The sequence below is a fragment of the Patagioenas fasciata genome, chromosome 3, assembly GCF_037038585.1.
Source record: "Patagioenas fasciata isolate bPatFas1 chromosome 3, bPatFas1.hap1, whole genome shotgun sequence".
NCBI classification, from domain to species: Eukaryota; Metazoa; Chordata; class Aves; order Columbiformes; family Columbidae; genus Patagioenas; species Patagioenas fasciata.
The window spans coordinates 48,679,927-48,701,663 of NC_092522.1; the positions used below are offsets into that span (position 1 = coordinate 48,679,927).

The 21,737-nt window shown below is 38.3% G+C and overlaps 1 protein-coding gene across 10 annotated transcripts in view; it reads right to left on the reverse strand.

The window, feature by feature from the left end:
• Positions 1-21,737, reverse strand: part of DISC1 (DISC1 scaffold protein) — a 203,721-nt gene that overhangs the window by 106,270 nt on the left and 75,714 nt on the right. For all 10 annotated transcript variants that reach the window (XM_071806308.1, XM_071806310.1, XM_071806305.1 and 7 more), the window contains 2 exons: positions 13,015-13,069; positions 8,549-8,651 (listed from right to left, as the gene is read on the reverse strand). In XM_071806308.1, the coding sequence (XP_071662409.1) occupies positions 8,549-8,651; positions 13,015-13,069 (158 nt within the window). The remainder of the gene's footprint in view (positions 1-8,548; positions 8,652-13,014; positions 13,070-21,737) is intronic.

A 21,737-nucleotide genomic window follows, 5' to 3' on the forward strand; every position in this document is an offset into this window, starting at 1 on the left:
ATGAGGTAAAGTTGAGTTTATAACAAAAACTGAAACAGTTCACAGGAACTTGGCCAAACTGATTATACTTGTACAACACTGAAAAGTCATATTTGCACTTTCCAGCTGATTTGAAGTATCCAGTGCTCTGAACAGGCTAAATAACATGCTTGCAGTACACTGCCCTAAGGAGCTGAGCGTGTGTACTTAACTCTGAGGAGCTGAACCTTACTGCTACTTCAAAAGGCAGCAAAAAACCACACAGTTTAAACTTCCTCCCTAATCTTGCCCTCTGGGGCTCTCTGCTTGTGTGCATGCTTCATAACCTGCTCCCTACAGATAGTGACGTTAGGTAAGCTCCAACAGCTTGATATGAAGGCAAAAAGTACCAGCCAAATTAAACAAAACAACCCAAATTGAAAAATCAAATTAAAAATTATCCCGAGGTACAAAGCAGTTATATAATTGCTTTTATTCATCATAAACATAAATAGTATATTTACCTTATTCTCCTCTCTTCCCAAAATTTTACTTGTATGGCTAAACACTACAGCTAAATAGTGCTCTGCATATCAAGCGTATTTGCTATGTACATAAGTTACATTCCACAAACTCATCTCCATTATAACAGCTCATGGTCAGATTTTACTATATTGGGCATATTGTTACCCATTTAGTAGCCTATCCTGGTTTTGTTAAAAACAAGACCAGTTTCACTTTTAGTGATTTTTTCTTTCAGCTAAGTTCTTCTTAGTAACTGCACTTTTCTGAAGTTGGATACATGTTTTGGTAGACATAGTAATGGAATGCAAGGTCACTGATAAAATGCACATCCTGTGAGCAAGAAGGAGCAAACTGAACAGGTGACTAAACCTGACCAACTAAGTATTCCATCCCATCCATGTGATACTTCATATAAAAGGGGGAGATCACGAGGGTCTCACTCTCTCTTCAACTATGGACGGCATCTGGGAAGGACCGTGTGTGCTGTCCCCGAGACTTGAGGCCGAGGGACAGACCCTGCATCCTTGAATCCAGTTCTAGTTTGCTGCAGAGTCCAACGCAGGACTTCCAGGTGCCTGCCCTGCAGTTACTGGAGCAGTGCTGAGCTTTGCTGGGGAATTCAAGATTGGTTTTGTATATTTTGTATTATTTTCTCTATTTTATTAGTAGCATTAGTAAAACATTTTTAACTTTTTCCAACTTGCAAGTCCTCTCTCTCTCTTTGCCCTCCTATTGCCTTGCCTTAGTGGGAAGGTGTGGGCTGAGAGAGGGGGAAAGGGTTAACAAAGCAGTATTTTGATACCATTTGGCAGCAACAAATGCCTACAAATATGGTTTGAAATCCATCCCATTTTGTAAAAAACAAAAAATGTGTTGTTATTTAAGCTTTGTTAAATATTTCCCCTTCAAAATATAAGACAAAGCTAATGGCTCACAACTTTTTTACTCCCACTTTTTCTCATATTTATGCTAGAAATCACACATCCTTATAGTTTTCATTATCCATACTTGAAGCAGAGAGGTACATCTCACACTTACTGAAACTATGTTCATTGTAGTACAAGCCAAAGGGCAATTTTTGCCTAACAGTAAAGCATACATACTTGGCTTGCACATTAGCTTGAATGCAGGAAAAAACAGACAGGTCATCATTTATCATTATCTATAAGTTAATTCTTCACAGACTAACACTACCTTTAATAATACATAAGAAAGTGAAAATTTACATTTTAGCTTAGAGCATTTGCCACCATGGTATTTATCAATGGCACTGGAATTCAAGGCTGAAAATCCTCCACTCTGCAATAAATTAGAATACAAACTGATCGCAACACCAGAAAATAAATTGAAGAGAATAAATATCATTCAGCTGCTCACAAAAAGCTAAAAATGACAGAAATGTAAAATTTTGGAAGGACTGCCAGTGTGTTTGCATCTCTGAAAAAAACAAATAGCAAATGAGGGACAGTCTACCATCTCCTGAAACATTTTACAGAATTTCAGCATATTTGAATCGCAATTATTGCTTTTAAGCAATAACAGGTGCCAACACTTTTATGAAGCATAATGCAAGTGAATGACTGATGTGATCCTGAAAGGAATTCTCTGCCACAGAAAGTCTCTTGTACCCAGATTGAATCAGTCATCACAGAGCAACCCAGGAATCAAAAAAAAAAAAAAAAAAGGGGGGGGGGGGGTAGGTGAAATAAGGGCAAAAAACCCCCGAACAGTAACAACAATTTAAATCAGTAATAAAAGCTCAAAGGCTCAAGTGAAAATTATCATTGAGACAAGGAAAAAAAAAAACCACTGAAGAAAAAGGCAGAGGCTTAGAAGATGGCAATTCAGCTATACTGAGAGCACAACCTGTTCCAAGGAGCAATAGCTACTGGGTGACTGTTGGGCCCCCAGATGCTGTCAAGTGCCTGCACTGTAGATGACAAGTACAGTCTGGGAGCACATTAGTCCCAGCAATTTCCTATGTGCATTGGCCAATAAATGGTTGTTACAAGTTATGTATAATTCTCCTTCCACGTGGTAAAGAATGCCCAACTGGAAAGTGACTCCCAGGCTCAAGGGTCACCCAACAGCACCGACACATATGCCAACTGGCTTCCCTACATAGTCACTTTTTCCCTTCCTTATAGCTCCCATTTACCTTATGCCTTTCAGTCTCTGGTTCTCTGACATCTCCCCGCCTCCTGCCTTTTTCTCCACTCACTACCGCTACCAGTGATGAGGAGGGGTATGCAGAGGGTAGGGAAGCACCCCAGACCTGATCTCCATGATCTTGAGGGATGCATGAAATCATCACCCCATTTTTTACCAACAAAGCTAGGAAAGAAAACCAGAGGAGGATCAGGAAGAGAAATACTCATGCTGTCTAGGTTTAGACACCAAAAGTGCATGCACTGAGGTTCAGACGTTTGTCACCTTGGCTCCCTGGACAGTCAGTGAAAAGGTGGACATCACTCTCCCCTTCCACAGATTGCACAGGGGTTTTATTATGTCCCTGCCAGACCAGAGCACAGCTTTTCCAAGGGGCAAGAGCACCTTCCCTTCACAGCTCTCTCCATCTAACATTTCTCCTTTGAGCACAAAACCCCAGATAAAGAACTGCCAAAGAGATTACTTGACCCTCTCTCCCACTCCAGGAATGGTCTAGGTATGGGGAGAAGATGAGTAAGTTGTTACATGACTGACTGACTGCTGCAAACAAAGCAATGATTTTCTGCTGTCTGGTCACACACCATGCTGAAGCTTCAGCTACAACAAATTATCCTTGAAGTTCGCTGAAAGCCAGTAACATCCAGCAGTCTTATTCGGAAATGAGATAAAAAGACACATCGCATAGCTGTCTGCAGCCTGCATGACTGTTTGGAGGTTGGTTTGCAGGGGCTCACTGGCATTATTTTTAAAATGAGTTAATAGGCTTGCTAAAAAGCACATCACTTGCAGCAATACGTTGTAGTAAATTTTACTTCACAGAGTGACTTTTGTGGGAAGACACCCCAATACACAGCATTATATGCTGGAACCAGACATTGCGATACAGGCATGAAGAAGAATTAATCTCATTATGCCTCTGAGCCATCAACCCAGACTGTTGCTGAAAACAAGAATCTGAAAGTGGAGAAGCAGCCATGTCATCTGACAAGACACAAGCCTCTATCAGATCCAATTTATCACAAACTAAGGCTTCATAAGAAGGCACAAAGAGGCACTGGTGTTTTTGCCTCTAAGACCAGCCGAGTTCTCCAACTGTTACCAAACAACAGTACTCAGATGCAGAAAAGATTTTTTAAAAAAATTAAAAACAAACAAGCAAGCCAGAAGCACCATTCCGTTCCAATGAAAGGCAAATTACAAGTTCCGTGTAGCATGTCTGGGGAAGATCTCAACATCATGTCAAGACCTTTATGCCCATACAAATTTCTCCATGAAATGACAGAATACAGCACAGGTACCTTCCACCCCAACTGCTCTGACCCTTCTCCATCAGTCTCATTCCCAACAGGAACGCATAGCACCAACACTGGAAGGCTGGAGTCTTTTTGTTTACAGTTGCTTTCTGAGCCTGCGGAACTTGCCCTAACTCAGCATCAACGAGGAGGCAAAGAGACAGCAGTCCCAGCATCAAATGTTGTGAAAATACACTATCTAGTATTTATGTCATGCTATTTATAAACTACAATTCTAGACTGACAGAAGGACAAAACCCTTTTCATTGTACTGCTGGAAATCATTCTGCAAGAGCATTTTCAATCAGCTGCCATTTCCAGGTATCTAATGAAACAGAGATAGAGCTAATTTTAGGACACTAACACAGGACCTCTTACTGGTCTTACTGGTGTAGACATTTTTAAGATCAGAATTTAATTTTTTTTAACTACTTCCAACTCACATCATTCCAACTCCTGTGTTTGGATCTAATTTGTATTTGCAAAGACATAAGGAAAGTTAATGACATGCATCTCATAGACAAGTACATAATGAATTCAGTTTTTCATTCATGTCTGCTTAGCTCCCTGCTAGTCACTTTCTGGCTTCTAGTCCCACGCTACCACGCATTCTCAAGAGGAAAAAAAATCATATAGAGTATATTAAGACACTGTAAAATATATCAACCAACTTCTTTCATTCAAGAGACAGACAAAATGATGGCTAAAAATTCATTTTAGTTTACATCCTCCCTCCTATTCTCAAATTATTTTCTTACTAAGGAAAAACGAGAAACACACCTTTTCTCACATATGACTTGCTCTCATGCAAAACAGCCTAAAGTAGGAAAATAAATTTTAATAACATTTCTAAAGTCACATTCACACTTGTTTACATATTGTCCCTATTTGAATTTTCTTACTGGCTTAGGACTATTTCATTTTCAATTTACTGCCCCAAAAAATTTCATGCTGAATAGACATACGATGCTAAGAGAGAGACCAGAGTATCATGTACTGCCACGTTCTTCCCATAACTGATGAAAAAAAATGTATAAACATGTTAAGAGCTACTGTAAGAAGCAACTGTTATAATACTCCCATGTAGGTTTCTGAGCACTGACATTAAGGCGTTTTGTTTTAATAAAAATCTAGTAGATGCTAAACCATAAGATTTCATTGATAAGTATTTACAAATGTGTATGTCAACAGTAACATCTCATGCAATCAGGAGAAGTTGTTAGCTACAATTAGGTAAAGCTACTGACTTAAAAACCGTGAACAATATAATAAGACTCTACTAATTACGTTTGGAGAAAAATTCTAGACTAGCATCTCAGGAGTATTAACTGCAAGTTATTTATCACAACAAGCAAATGTCAATCAGAAGGAAGGGAGCTGTTGATATAAAGGATCTCAATTGTAACTGTTGACAGAAATACCTCTTGCACATTTAAGTACAGGCTTCTCTTTTTTTTTTTTTTTTCCATGTGAAATCTCACTTGGATTTAATTAATCTATTGTATTTATTCTATGAACTTCAACAATCCAAAGATTCTCAAACCTTCCTTCTTTCTGCTCCAAATTTAATTTTACACCTCTTCCAAGGAAGAAGTAATAGTGAGGAGAGACATTTACACATACAGGATCACCTCTTATGCCTTTACAGTATTGTTTATTATACAATCTTAAAATCCAAGGTATTGTGTTGACAGGACTAATAGAATTGCTTTGCTTACAATGCATTTACTGTGGCATTGTCCTCTCAAAAAAAAAGACCAGCTATATTCTTCCAATTTATGATGCAAACACAATGTGTTTGAAATAGAAAGTACAGTTCGCATAAAAGATTAATGCTGTCTGAAGCTGTCAAGGTAGCCACTAAAGGCTGAGGTATGTATGATGCTTTCCAAGTCATCACATTATTAAGTCATCACATGTGAGCTCTGAAACTAATGCATCACTCAATAACTATATTCTTAAACTCATCTAACTTAACTTTCGGGATGCATGAATCCAGATGTGTGCAACTGCATTCAGTTACCTTTTTGCTATGACGTTGTTCCAAAATCACTTAACTCTGTCTGTTTCCTCAAGGAAAATGCTACATTAAACCAAAATGATGCAACATCTGTTTAGACAAAAACAGTTGTTCTTGGTATCCATCAGTACAGCTGTATGAGGAAATTGTTTGAATGAATGATCTAACTGCTATGGAAAAATAAAAAGCAGAAATAACAGATATTTATCCCTGCGTGCTGCTTCCAGACTAAATTAAAACCTCCAACTATGACCACCAAACTTTATTCTACCTGCATATTTCTATATACACTATCATTTCCTCTGAACTTCATGCTATTCTGAGGTTGTCCTTAAATAATTTTATATTACCAAATTGAAGATTCTCTCACCTACTAATGATTTCATATATCCAGGCTGTTGACTAACATACTGTTAGCTGCCTGACAGTTCAGGGATTACAAGAATACAGTATCTTGCTTAAATTTTAACCAGTATTTAAAAGGTTAAGACCCACTTTTTAATTAAGCCTTATTTAAGAGGTATCATTAATTTATGCCTAACACAGGAATATACAGACACCGAATGCTTCAGCCTTCTCTATATTATCCACTGCTCACTGTTTCCACACTGTTAAGTAAAATACAAAGCTATTTTTATCACCTCCTTTCTCTTCGGCATATACCAAGTCTTTTCTTCCTGACTTGTTTCTCTGCTAGGTGCAATTCATTCTGCATCCTAGCTTTTCTGATTTTATCTCTTCATGCTCCAAAACTAAAAATATTTCCATTTTCTCTTTTTTTTTTCTTTTTTTCTTTACTTTCAGGTCTTTAGAGAGCTATTTTTTTATTATTAAATTTCCCCTGTATCCTCTGATACTACTTTGCATTTAACATAGATGAGTGCCATCACATCATCTAAATGCATCCTTTTCTTACAATGACATAAAGAAATTACAGTATCCACTGTCACTAAATTACCTTTTGTCCTTGAATTTCAACCAGTTTCCTCCAGAATTTGCCTTAGTAACAATGTAGGATTGTACCATTCAGAATCATTAAAATTCCCTGAAGTACAAGTTTTTCAGAGTAAGAATAAAAAAAAGAAAATAATGCTTATCTGTACTAAGAAACAGCACTGTTACTTAAAAAGTATAGAAAAGCAATCATAGTCACAGTACCGTGAAAACAGTTTATAGAAACATCAGCATTAAGTTGTCTTTTGAATTCATTCCTGAAACAAGGAACTTCTTTTTAAGAGCTAACAAGTATAAAATATTGTTCTGAATGTTCTGGAAATAGTCCTCAAGTTGTCATTTACTCTCTCAAAGTGTCAGACTGAGTTACATCTTTTCTGGCCAACTGCTTCCTGCTGGCAGTGTGAAACAGTTGCACATCCAGTTTATGGGCTATTTTGTTCCCAAGAAAGTCATAAAATGGTTGGGGAAAACTTTGACCCCGTTTCTGAAAGTGAGAAAATTACTTACATTCAAACAGCCCACGGGCAGAGACGGGTGATTGCTCAGCTCACCTCTTGCAGGTGGACACAAAGAAACAGAGAGGGTTTCCATTTCGAAAAGGTGTTATGAGAAGTAAGGAAATTGAGCGTGCTCAGCAGCAATACAAGATTTGATCCGTAATTTCCTTTAGGATTTTGCTCGAGCTTGATGTATTCCATTTCTGGCAAGCAAACCATGTGACATGGCGTGAGGTTTCATTTTAAAATAATTCATGTGTTCTGGTACCAGATTCTTGTATCTAATTGAGAAGGTAAATCACCAACGGATAGCTACAACATGTCACCTTGATGTATTAAAAACTCTCTAGCCTTTCTTTTCTTGGTGTAACACTGGAAAATTCCTTGCATCCAAGTCCACACTCCCTCCTATTCAGCTTCTTCTCTGATACAGGTGTCCAGCAAGGAGACACCTAATTACACATCTGCAAATAATCTGCTGAATTAGAAAACCCACCTCTTCAAACTTAAGAGGCAGAACTGTGCTTTACCTTTTTTCTTAGTGAGCAGTGCAGTAATCCCAACTAAGTGGCATGTAAAGCTGTTATGTATCAGACTCTAATCACATTTCAGTGTTTTACTGGTTGTAAATAACATGCACGAGTGCTCCAAGGACCAAATTGCTCTTTTGCCATCAACATTAGTTGTTTAACGATCTGAACAGCAGAAGCTGCCAATTATTGTAGTCCATTTGAGAGTGTCATTTAAAGCCACACTTCTAATTGTTATACCTTTGTTATAAATTTATGCTCTTAGCTATAGAGCTCTAGACATATAACTTGTAAGGTCCAGGAAGAGCTACTGACACTTATTTACCAACTTCACCTATGGAAAAACATAGTATTCCTTTCATGTTTACTGCCTACCACACAGCATCCACTTGTCAGTAGTTCCCAACTATGGAGTGGGGCCTGAAGGACCTTACACAAGATACAACACAGCCCTGTTCTGCTGAACTTGCCGTGACTTCAAGGGATCAACACAAATGCACATCAGTGACTTTTCCTAGGAAGTTTCAGCCGTGACAGGGTCAACGAGTGCTCTGACAGACCACTTGTCAATGTCAGTCCTTCTCATCACTTCAAACTTACCTGAAACAGCCAGCATTTTGGCTTCAAGTAGAGCTGGTAGTTGCGTCTCGATATCACTCACTTTCCTCCTTAAAGTACTGCAGAGTTTCTGACTTGTGCAAACCTAGATTGAGGCAGACAGCCATGATACATATAATTCAGTTATGTAAAAGTATAAGGTAACTTAAATGGGGCTGCAAATGTTCTTGCTTTACAGACATGACATAACATCCTACAGCCAGGTAAAGAAGCTTAATAAAAAATTATGTCTCTACAGAAATACCGAATATGCATCAAAATTTCCAGGCTTTGCCACACATTCTATTGTAATAGGGAATGGTATTAGCATTAGCTACCTGCATGAGTGAAGAAGTTTCACTACTAGATACTGAGGCTGCACATAGAAGAAGAAAGGCCATCTAACAAATTCTGTATGATTTCAGCATTATTAGTGATGCCTAGAGCGGAGCGTAAATAAGTCAATGTTTGGAGTTTTAGATGCCATAACACAGAATATACAGCAATTTTTCTACAAAATATACCATGCTGTACATCTTAACTGAAAAAAAAAAAAAAAAAAAAAGGCAAAAGGCAAAGGCAAAGGCAACAAACAAGGCTATACCAGCTCAATACTGTACTTATTTCACCACACAGCTGATGGGGCATCAGGTTTCTGACTTTCTCTCTCTTTTTTATCTTTTTACCTGGAATTTCCTTCAGCAACAAATCAGTACTAGTATTAATAACATGGTGAGAGACAGAAAAAAAAAGAAAGGAAGTTCAACTGTTTCTGTACTTTACATTTACTGTACACTACCCACCTCAGAAGGACTTTATAGAGCATATACAATTCATACAACTCCCACTTACAAAAAAGATGTTGGTTCTTACTCCACATTTGTGAAGGAAAGCAAAATGAACAAACAAAAAATCCTCACCAAGCTACGGCAAACCACTTGTTCTGAAGGTAGACACCAAACACTTGCTTAAAATTGTAGCTGACACTTGAGAAAACATTGCACTCATTGGAACCAAGAGTAAAGCAATAATCAAGAGAAGCACAGGCCAGTTGTGAAGAGATGAAATGTGAAACGAAATCTCCAGAAGAAAGTTTTCCTGCTCTCCTTGACTTTTTCCACACCTCCCCCTCAAAAATAAGTGTATATACCATGCTTATTAACAGAAGCATAGCTATCACTTCACTTTTTAAGAGCAAAAGCCTTACAGCTGTAATGGCTTATCTGTTTGTACAATTAAATTATAATAATTCAGATATGACACTAACTGTAAATCCTTTTAAATGGATAATATCCTCTTGTTTTAGCTGCGAGCATCTGTTAGCCATAAATGGGTCATATCTTTTTCTTGAGTCAACAGAACTATCCTTCAAGCAGTAACTGTTACTATCTAAAGACTTTAGAGTCTTTCTATTAATTTAAAAACACATATATCTCATCACTTCTGCACCTACTATAATTTTTCAGTTCTCAGATATTTCACTTTGTTTCAGTATCCCCTAAGCAACTTGCCTACTAATTCACTTAAAATGTTTTAAAAAATCCAAACCTGTCAGAGGTGAATAAACGTACCTAGAGAACCCAAAGGCCATTTCAGTCTCACATCTCTAAAATAAATCTGAAAGTTTTTAATGACTTCTTTTGAAGCAGCGCTCTCTCTTTAGGGGTACTGAATGGCTCAGTGAATTGCAATTAGATGGGGTCTCTTTCAGCTCCAGGAAAACTGCATGAATATATCCCATGCTGGTAGTAACTTAAAGTCATTACCACTAGACAGCTGTTTGGCAATTATGCAAAATAAGCTGGGAGGTTTAATCAGTTTCTAGTGAACACTGTCCACTTCGTAAGCACGACTGTCAGAATGGAGCTCGCTGATGCTCTTTATTAATAGACCACATGCAAGGATCAGAGGCCAAAAGGCAGTTCCTCTGACTTGAAGCTGATTCTTCTGGAACATTAGATAAGTGTGTTACAGAGTCTCCACTTGTATCTGTGTCACATGTATTCTGTAGGTAAATGAACCACATTAATCTTCAGAACTATCATATGGCATAGTTCGACAAAACTAAATGAGCAACTGGGAGAGGCAAATAGTGTAACATCCTCTAAACTAATAGCAATGCTTCTACATTACATCAGTTCTACTCTACAAGCTCCAATTCTGCCAATTTTTTCCTAATTATTTTACCTTAATAACAGTTACTGTTATTCATTACAGTAGCTTATTAAGCCACTAAGGAAAGGTTATTTTTTAGCTAACAAGGATGATGAGCATTCACAAAGCCAGTCTCCTCCTTTGCTCCCAGGGAATGTGCCATCCTCCCCTGACCAGTCTGACTGCCAGCGCCTGTGCCTCTGGCCCAGCAGGGTTTCTTTCGCAGACTTTAAAAAAAAAAGAAAAAAAAAAAATAGTTTTGTTTAGGAATATACCTTACAAATCTGTGTTCAGACGCAAAGAAGTCTATCTGAAAACAGTAGGATGCTGGTTAGCAAAGATATAAGGAATCAAGATGAAAAGCAGCAAAACATCAAAAGCAAATTTGCCCATTGTCATCGTCTTCCATCTCTCCAGCATATAAAGTTGATCTAAGGGAGCAGAAACAGGGACAAGGACACCAACTAACGCACTGAAATTCACTCTTCCTCCAACCACCTCAAGAAAAAAGAGTTCTAAGTAGCCTTCACATCTCTTTACAACAGTAACTTGGAAAACCCAGAAATTCTCTTTACGGCGCCTGAAGAAAAGGGCAGCACACCTGGATCTCCCATACAGTGCAATCCTGCCATTAGTAAAAGCACTTCTTAATTTCTGAAGGAAGAAGGTGGCTAAGGGAGATTGTTCCCTTCATTAACAGGTAAATCTCAGCTTTTGCAGCCTCAGATGAAAACAACACAGATGAGGCAGAAAAGGCCATATAAATACTAGTGGCACATGGGTAAAGAAAATACCTTTGACAAACTAGCGTCTTCCCCACAAAACAAAGAGCTTTAAAAGACCAGCTCTATTCAGTTTGAGAAGAAAATTATAGGATGAGATGATCTGAATAAGTAAAATAATAAATTATTTGGAGGAGTATTATTACATGCTTCATATTTATCTTCTCCAATAAATAAAAGCCATAACATAGGAATGGAATAAAATTAAAATAATATTTTATCTATTGAATATTTAAAGAAAAAAATTGGCTGTGGAATTCTAACTTGCAGACTTCTCAATTGTTACCCAGTGTTTCAGCTCTTACTGAAAAAATGTCTAGATACTATGGTTATAAAATAAAACTCCAAGAGGCACACATTTTCAGAGCAGAGGGTAAAATCTGTAACTTATGTTTTAGCTTGCAGATAGCTTGAAACAACACAGCACTCTGAGGTACCAGATGTCTCATTCGTTTTAGTAGATGAGTAGTAGGTCAGTTACAATATTTTCCTTGATGCTTTTTTGGTAGTAATTTAAATATACAGGAAGGAACATCATACTATAATAGTCTACCGTAATTTTTCAAAGATGGTGCATAAGCAAGGAATAGAGGAGAATGAGCTCAAAATAAAGCAGAAGAGAGAAGAACGGAGAGGTATTGAGACACAGTCTTTAAATGGTATTTTTAACAGTGCATGCTAAAAGTGTTGATCCACATGACTTAGAAGACGACAAAGGATAAAATTTTCACTAATTTTGGTGAGTGCTGTTAGAAAAAGAACATGAAAAATGAACTAATTTCAGAGTATAAATTCATTACTGATCAAAACCCAGAAATGTCTACCATGCCCTGTTCCACGTAGACTTATATGAATTAGCTACAATAAACAGGCCTTTTTCTAGACCACTCCTGAAGCAAAAATGCTTTGTGGCTCACTGAGTAATTCTGAAATAAAAAAAGAAAATTTGGTAGTTTCTTTCTTGGAAGGAGGCCATGAGAAATAAGAAAATTAAAAGGAAAAGTATTAACATCTCTGGTTAGAAATAAAACGTATGCCAAATATGCCACATCAATTTTCTTCATATTTTGAAGTGAAATGAGAATTAGATTGCTAGTTCATTATTAGTGAAAGGGTGGAGAAAAGAGGTACTTCATTTATTCTCTTCCTTCACAACAACGAAGCCAGTCAGCTAGGAAAGTAAGAGGCTCTGTATTGAGAGTGAAAACATTCAGCCTTGACCAGAATTCGATTTCATTATATGAGGCTAAGGAGTCTGTTCCTAAACGGAAACCGGTGAGAAGAACGACCACTAGTAAACACAAGCCGAGAAACAACAGATTACTCAATCTGCTTCCTTAAGCAAAATTTATGTGGCCTGTCCAAATATAAGTTGGAGTAGGTTTTTTCAGAGTGTATGCTTAAAAATATTTACACGCAAAATCTGTTCAGAAGAAACACCACAAAACCAATTTTCTAAAACATAGACAATCTATTCAGATGCAAGCTATCATCTGCTTCTCTAAATATCCTGAATAATAATTCTGTACTTACTTTGGCAGTAGTCTCTTTAATGGAAGTGCTGAACGATTGTTCTTTTTCCTGAAGGCTAGAAGGGATTAAAATAAAACAAAGTTGACCTTCTCTGCTTTGCTCATCATGGTCTGCTACACAAGACACATTTTCACATGGAAGCATACAGGCTTTAAGATGACTCATAGTAACACAAAAGAGCCAATACCAATATAAAATCTGTATATTTGGTTTCACTGTTGCTTGTGACTAACCAATATTTCTTCCACCCAACTTCTACCCACTTAATCCTCCATGTTTGCAAAATGGTTTGTACACTAGCTTTACAGTTCTTAACTAATGAGTTTATACACATTTTACTTACCATCTGAAACACAATTATGATCATTTGTGTAACTATAATATCTTACAAGTTCTCAGCAGCATCCAGGACCAGTGCCTTCCTGTGCTACCGTCCAAACACCTGACACAGAGGCATTTCTGACACAAACAGTTGCAGTTAACTATGCTCTTATAACCCAGCTTCCAACCCTGCCAGGAAAAGTTCAAACAGCTATCACTTGCTCTCACAATAATTTTATATGAAATATCACTACTCTGTTTAGTTTAATAGAAACCTGCAAAATATTTGTACCAAATTGATTCAACAGTGCGCTGAAAATGAAGCATCGTCAATGCTTATACAAACAAATCCAAGGTTTTCTTCCATATATAAAAACAGGTAGGTTTACTACTTTGATATTAGCAAACCTAATGTAAACCTGTGCCTTTGGTGCTTATAAATAAATTCACAAGTTAATTTTTAACATAAAGTCCAAAAATCCAAGTAAAATCATTAGGAATATTGAGTTTATTTTTGCAACTTTAATACTTCCCTCCCTCTTACTTTGCAGGCATACACTTTTATACAGTGTTCATCTACTCTATCACAAGCTATTTTCTTTTCCACAAGAAAAGAAAATCGCTTCAATTCAGCGTACGTGACAGTCAGCACCCCCAACCAGCAGCATTTCAATGCTTCCTTTTAGCTGCATTGTAAAAATTGTACTTCAAGACCTACCACTGATGTTCTTCCCAAATAAAGAACTACCAATTTATTTCTGAGCTTTTCTTTAGTGTTCAGCACTGAAGTGTCCAAACATTTCAGAAACATCATTGGATTTATTTCAATGATAATTCTCGCAAGATATGGCAGCATTGTGTTCATTTTACAGCTGGCAGAAACACAAGTCACTGTTATTCAGGAGGCATGTTACAACTGAGTGCCCGTTTTGACATGTGCACAGTCCCTGCTCCCTGTCTCTGTGCATCCATTTTTTTTTTTTTTGAGAACTCGCTCCTCCCTATTTTCCAAGCATGGAAACTTACTAAGTCCTGTTTCAAGAGTCAGCACATATGTAAGTCTGAACCTCAAAGCAGTGTTGAACTCGCACTCAGCTACTGACCACCTAGAGCAAGGCTGGTTGGGGCACCTCGCCTGGCTGCACAGAGGCACGAGACAGCCTCAGAGGCAGAATTCAGCTATATCACTTAATCACATTAATGAGACAGCTATTTGCATTGCTTTCCCTAACCCCCTGCTTCATGGTGCACACACCTTTGCAGTTCACAGCCCAGCAAGGCCAGCCACCTCATTACCACCAGAACACAAGGGCGTCCCTCCAGCTCCAGATGAGGCAGACCCCTCAGAAATAGCTCATGATAGCGTAAGTCAATGCCTGCGTAAGGCAACAAACAGAAATACAGCTGGCTAGCTACATAAAAGTGGTTTAACAACATTTTCCACATAGCAGTCTCCAATTTCTCCCTTTTCTACAATAATATATGGGCAAAACACAAAACATTACATGTGTAATGATGCCATTATCAGCTCCCTGCCTGCCTCTGGGCATGCCAGAGGGAATGAACTATTTAGCCATTTCTTTTCTCAGGAGCTGGAGCTCTCAGTGACTTTCAGCATCTCCCGCAATTGGCATTTGAGCTGGTCAGGTTATGTAAAAAGGAGCTGGGATTTGTGTACAGATGTCACCAGGGAGCAGCAAGGCTGCAGTGTGCAATTGAATGAATAATGAGTGACTGACCCAATTGTTCTGTAACTGCCTTATAAAATTCAACTCTAAAGACCCGGGCCATAATAAAATGTAAAGTGCAGTTATAGCCAGAAGAACAACAGTATAAAGATGGCACCTCTATTTAATAAATCTCTTCCATGTGCCTTTCCTCTTATCTGTTTATTTTCCTCACAGAAATCCCACCCCCCAGGTTCATAGATGTTTGACTCCTCTGGAGAATTCACATAGCTAACAGAGATATACATTTTTAATTTTTTAGATCAAAACAGCACTACAAAGACCCAGTTGTAGAGTCCATATTGCTAAGAAGGATGCACAAGCATACGTGGGCTTTCAGATCCAGGTGCTGAGCAAGAAAAATACCATTTTTGTGCCCAGTTTTCCTTTCTATGAGCATCTATTGAGTCACTGAAAAATAAGGAATTGCACACTGACATTCCAGTGACAACAGAACTATAGTTTTAACAGAATTATGTATTAATCTGTCACATATCAAAAAGGATATAATTAGTAAATCATCATTTTGCCTCAAGCTAAAGATAGTCACATTAACCACAGACTTGAATCTAAAGAACCCTTTTGTTACAGTTACAGCACTCATGCAGACTCTTACAAGTGTATTTGTATTATTTACGGTATGAATTTCACAGTAGTATCCCGTTTTGGATTCTTGTTAGCCTTCAGAGCGATACTATAGAAATCCCTTATCTCTTTTAGAGATTATCCCATGATACAATTCACATGCAGGAATCAAAACTGTGTAGAAGCCAGCCACATTCACCAAGAGAAGAGCTTTTAACTACATTTAATCCTGGGTCATTTTCTTCTACCATAAACCACCATCACAGAGAAGCACCTCACCAGCTTTCCAATTAACTGACAAGCTAATGACTCACAAGAGAAACCAAGCAGTCAATACAGATTCATTCTACCAACAAAGGGCTTTAACAGCAATGATCTTAACATGTGACTTGAACCAGAAACAGTATTTTTTTTACCACCACCCTGGAGCATAATATTTCATTTTAAGAGGGTTACTCTGTCTGCTTAAAAGTTGCTTTACTTATTACTACCAGGAAATATGGCTTTAAAAGGAGCTCCTTGGAATAACACTAAATTCTTGCTTAGGAAGATGTCCATAGTTTTGACTCATTGTTATTCTTCTCTGGCAGAAGAGCTAATCAAGAATTTGACTGGTTGCCTTCACAGTCTCTGCAATCTATTACGGGGACCATTTAGAAGTTATTCCTGGAATTCAATATAATCTAACTCCCATCACAGAGAAAGCAAAGTTCTTGACCCAGCTGAAGGAAGGACTAGAATAAGACAGGAATTCAATTAACGCCGATTTAACCGACCAAATGTAGGAAAATAAAGGGTTTTAACACTTGCAGAACTGACAGCAATCTATACATCATGTGTAATTTCTTCAATCACACAGATAGCCATGTAGGCCTATCATTTAAATGGCTTGCAATGGATTTACACATAGTAGGATTCATAATGAGGAGAGAAGAAAAGGAATGTAGACTCGTATATGTGCTAGAACAGGAAAGTAGGAGCTGAGGAATTACCATTTCTGGATGATGAATGAAGTAATACTTTGGCAAAACATGGACTTCAGCTGGAGAACTGCAGGAGGACGTGGGAATTCTGCATGTTCGGGAGCTGAGGCTGACTCGGCATGTAATAATAGACTATGGGAAAAAATTTAAGATCCAAATACTTCAAGCAAGCCAGTGCCTTTTAGGTATCTCATTTTTGTGAGCATAAATAGGTACTGAGTATGCTGAATTGTAATAACACAGTTGGATCCTGCTGAAACAATGATGCTCATAATCAGGAATGATGTGCTGGCAAAATAAAGAAAGCCAATTCAGTGCAACAGAGGACAGAAGGAAGACTGGGAATTGAATGGTCTGGTTCACACATTCCTCACTCTGTCACAGGCTTCCCAATGACCACAGAGGACATAAAGTGTCATGACATAATAGATAATGTTTAAAAAGGCTTTTAAAGAATATTCTGAGAAGTTATGATCTACATGCAGGAATTACAGATGCTATGGAAGTGGCTTTGTTCAGAGGAAGGCTGACTAGCACAATACTGGGAAGAATGGCTTTCTACTACAGGAAAGCATGTTTCTGAATGGCTTTCCTTCCATTTTGCTAGTATACTTCCCTTTGCATACCAGGCTATTGTGTATTTATGTTTTGCTTCCTAAGAAAAAATTCAAAGAATGAAAATGGGCAAAAGGCAAGCCATGCTGTTCTCTACATTCAAGTTATATAAATACACATACTGCTTAAATAGAAACAGTTCCTGTATTAATGACAAAATATATATACAGTGACAAAAAAAAAAGTAATCAGAATGTAATTTCCATAACTGCAAAATAGAACATACATGTGTGCTACAAGTGTAAAATAAATAAATAAATTCTGTACTGGAAATTCTTATTTTCATACAGAAACTGAGCAGCCATCTCTAATCTCTTCCTGAAGAGACCAAAAGACAAAAGGATGACCTTTAACAGCAAATATTCTTCCTTACGTTGTTGTCACCTAAAAGATTATTCTAGATCCTGTTATTTCACTGCCTGTCCACACCAAAATATAGTACTTAAACAAAAAACACCTTCATTTCTTTAAAACTAAGCACAGGTCAGATCAATTAAAATTATCCACATTTGAATTTTTAATTCAAGAACAATGGCCAAGAAGCCTATGCTCAGATTGTACACATATGCCAAAGCACGACGGGTTGAACTGTCAGTTCATATGGATTTGTATTCCCTCCTAGATAAAATGATTAAAGAGTATTTTCTTGGCTATCAGCAAATTTAAACAGTTTGCAGTATGTCTGAATTTGGCCCAGAGTAACGAGACTGCCTGCAATGGATAAGCTCATTCTAATGGTCACAGTTTGCACAGAGCATGACTTCTATAACTTGAAGGCTCCTAACATGATTCCTTCCCTGATTTTGAAGTTACAAGAAGCTGTACTCTCTTAGAAGATGAAAATACTTAAATCAAGCCCTACACTTGTAATCTTGCTTTTAACAGTAAACAGAAGCTGACCTTCCAAAAGAGCCTTTGTCCAGTCCTTTGCAAAAGAAATCAGAAGTGCAACTCAGGGAGCATTTGCTGTAAACATCTGCTACAGTCAACATCAAGGCAAAAATCCAACAAAAGTCCACCAGAAATCTTAAGTCTAGGAACTTCACTGGGCCTTTAAGGAAGAAATCCAAAATACAAACTCAAATCAAACAATCAATGGCTTTCTTGTACTTTTACAGTTCCTTTGATGTGCATATCTCAGAGAGCTTTGAAGACAAGTCAGGAAAGAAAAGCTTTCGAACAAAACTATACTTAACAAGGTGCAGCCTTAAGCCAGACACTTACAACTAAGGCTAAAATAAAAAATAAGAAAACATACTTGGACCTAAAGTTTTCTTGAGTCAAATCAAGAGGTTCATTATTTAGAGATACCATGTGCAGTTCTTTTACCAGGAAAAAACCTACAAGGGTGGTGGTATTGGTCCTACACTTCTACTCAGTTAAGAATGTTCAGAGCTAGGTTGCACTTAGTGCACTGAGGTGACACAGTACTTTTTGTCTTCTTTTTAAAGTCTCCACCAAAAAGTTCGATTCTACCTAATAAAATGAGACATTGGATAACAAGGTTTTCATTCAATGTGATCTATTCATAAGCCTGGTCGAGCGACATATCTGGGTATTACCATAACAGGAAAGGAATTTTTCAGTCAAGCACATAAATTCCTTTTCATCTTTGTGCAAGGATGCATGGGATTTTCAACAACAGTATTTTCACAGTTGCATATCTCCATGTTGGGAAGCAAAATCATCCTCTAAACATAAGTCAAGGTTTTCCAGACAAATCCTAATTTTTCCTTAGATAATGCAGCCCACAGAAAACTTCTGTAAGACAACAGAGCTGGTTAAAAAATGATAAAAACACAAAATTTCTGTTGAACTCACGTGGTGAAAATCCAATTTCTCTGTCTAAACCTGTCATTGTTCCTGAGGCGTGGACTTTGACACTAACAGAAAGAGAGAAAGGTTTTGTTTAATTCACCCTGAAAATGAAATTTGTAGTAGTTGCAAGGACTAGTCACCTGAATTAGAAGTAGAATGCAGTGTCACCTTGGAAAGTTTCCAACCTCAAAAATTAATCTAATCTGAGACAAAAATTATCAAGAGATGTACTTTAAGGTACAGGAGCATTGGACCTTCTGCACATTTCGATCTACTGAGTTCTCCAAGCAATATGAATAAGAACCCAAAATTATGTACCTGGTTCTGAAACACCAGAGAGATTATTTTGCTCCAGCAATTTGCTTTTCTTCTAGCTATCATTTGCAGAGCACTATTTCTTCATTGTTGCTTTATGTCAAGGATGGCTTCAATACATGTGCTCCCCCACCACTCAGCATTTATCAAGAGGCAGAACTACAAGTATACTTTTTCCCAACGTCTTTGTATGACCTCAGCTTACCAAAAAGGTCTCCCATTGACTCACGGATTGCTAGGTGACTGCACTTGTCTTTGTTGACTCTCAAAGAGTTATACCCGGACTATGTGGACTACAATAGCTCATCATCCTGCCAAGAAGCTCTTACATACGCAAGAACTCCTACCTGAGACGACCCTTATTGCCTGCAGTGCTGCCAGACACGAGCCCCAGTTATGAGTGGTTTGCAGAAAAATCAGGGCATTAGATGACATTTCACAATTTTTTGTAAGAATGATTAATAAGATTTTTTTTTTTTTTTTTTTTTTAATGCTCGCGATAGGAGGACTGAAGCAGCACCTCAGTCTGTGTAGTAAGGGCTGGGTTTTTTTTTCAGATAAAAATCACTCCAACAGAAACTTGAAGATGCTGCTAGCATCTTTAATAATGAATTCAAGTTGAATTTTCATTGTCAGGTATTGAGAAATCTTCTGCTCCTATAACATACCATTCAGACAAATGAACTGGCTGCCTGTTTCAACCAACCATTTGCATTATGCTGTATTTCCTACTGCTCTTGCATCAGCTGCTGCTGTAGAGTGGTTGTGGCAATTATTGCTCCAGATGCTACCTGAAACAGGAGCATCAGACTGAAAACAAAGGCACAATCAAACAGCTCTCTGCAGTAGCAGTTTGTCGCATCCAAACGCTGTGCCCAGATTTTCTGATGTGTTAAGAGATCCCCATTCTTCTGCTACATCTGTCTGGAGTGCCCAAAAACTAAAGCTTGCTCACAGCATCTGCAATTATTCTCCTAACAGCCATTGTACTACACTGACCAAAAGGGTCTGCCCCTGGATATCGTTGATAGTTGTTTCTCTTTATTATATACAAATGAATTCAGTATCACACAATGATTGGGACAGCTGGTCATTTTTCCCCTAAACAGAAATAAATCTCATTGTGTGCATACCCAGAGGAATCAGGACAAATATGGCCTAGATTTCATAGGCTGCTACATCCCACTGGGTGCTGTTTAGGCAGGCAGTAGGAACCAGATGCTCAGCTGGGAAAACCAGATTCCTCATTACCATGCACACGCGAGCACTCAGGCAGATAGTTCTCATCTTTGTGCTGTGACTTTTTCCTTCTATAATGCTCCTTGAAAAGACAAAAAACTGCCTCCAAGATTGCTCAAAAGTATTTCAGGTTACTAGCAGTGGCTCTGTCCTCCACATTGTAAGACTTGCTCTCTCCTTTCCCTGCTGTGTTTCCACCCTCTCCTGTTCTTCCCAAGAAAAGCCAGTGCCCGAGGTGCAGAGCCAGATTTCGCAGAAGCTCTTCTTCCCCCCTTCAACAGGGGGTTCCCACCAGCCCCAATAGGATCAGAGACACTATGAACTGCCAAGTCACAGAATAAAGGACTCAGCTCAGACACAGGCAACTCAATCAAAAAGTGCTCTGACACACTTTGAAACTCTGGCAGTTCTTCCCCAATAACCTTTGCACCTTTGCAAGAAGTAAATTCAGTTCATGTGCTAAAACACATTGTACAGCATGACAGGATTTCAGTAGACAGTTTCCTCTAGAGTTGCTCCAACAAGTGAAAAACAAAGAAAACCCAGATAAACAAAACCACTTGCCCAAGGAGTCTACCCTTCAATCCTAGAGAGAACAAAGGAACAAAATTAATCCTAGGTAGACAAAACAGAGAGGAAGACACCTATCTATCTACAAAAAGAAAGCTGAGCCTCCTAATCGGTCAGATCACAAAGGAAGAGACAGACCTCTCCTTTCACCTGACTTGCCTTAGCCTCTCACAAAAGCTTGCAGCCAACTTCTTTGACAAAGCTGAGACAATGACCTCCTCAAAACACAAACCTGGCCATGGGATTAGCTGAAAAATGAGACAATTTTATTAGCAAAGCTCAGGTTGGGTTATGACATTTGACACAAAATCTGAAGTTTCCCTCAAGAAGCCCCGTGTGGCGGAGGAAGCTGGCTGTGCAGCCAGTCACTCTGAGGGCAGGAGGGCTGGGGAATTTGCAGGGCAGAGCCCTCCCCAGGTGCTGAGGAACAAACTCTCTGGCTCTGCTCCTCTGCTGCAAGCCCACTGCTGCAAGGTTGGTGAAGCTATACCATGCAGAATAAAATGGATCAATGGATCACTAAACAAAAGAACTACAACTGAAAAAAAAT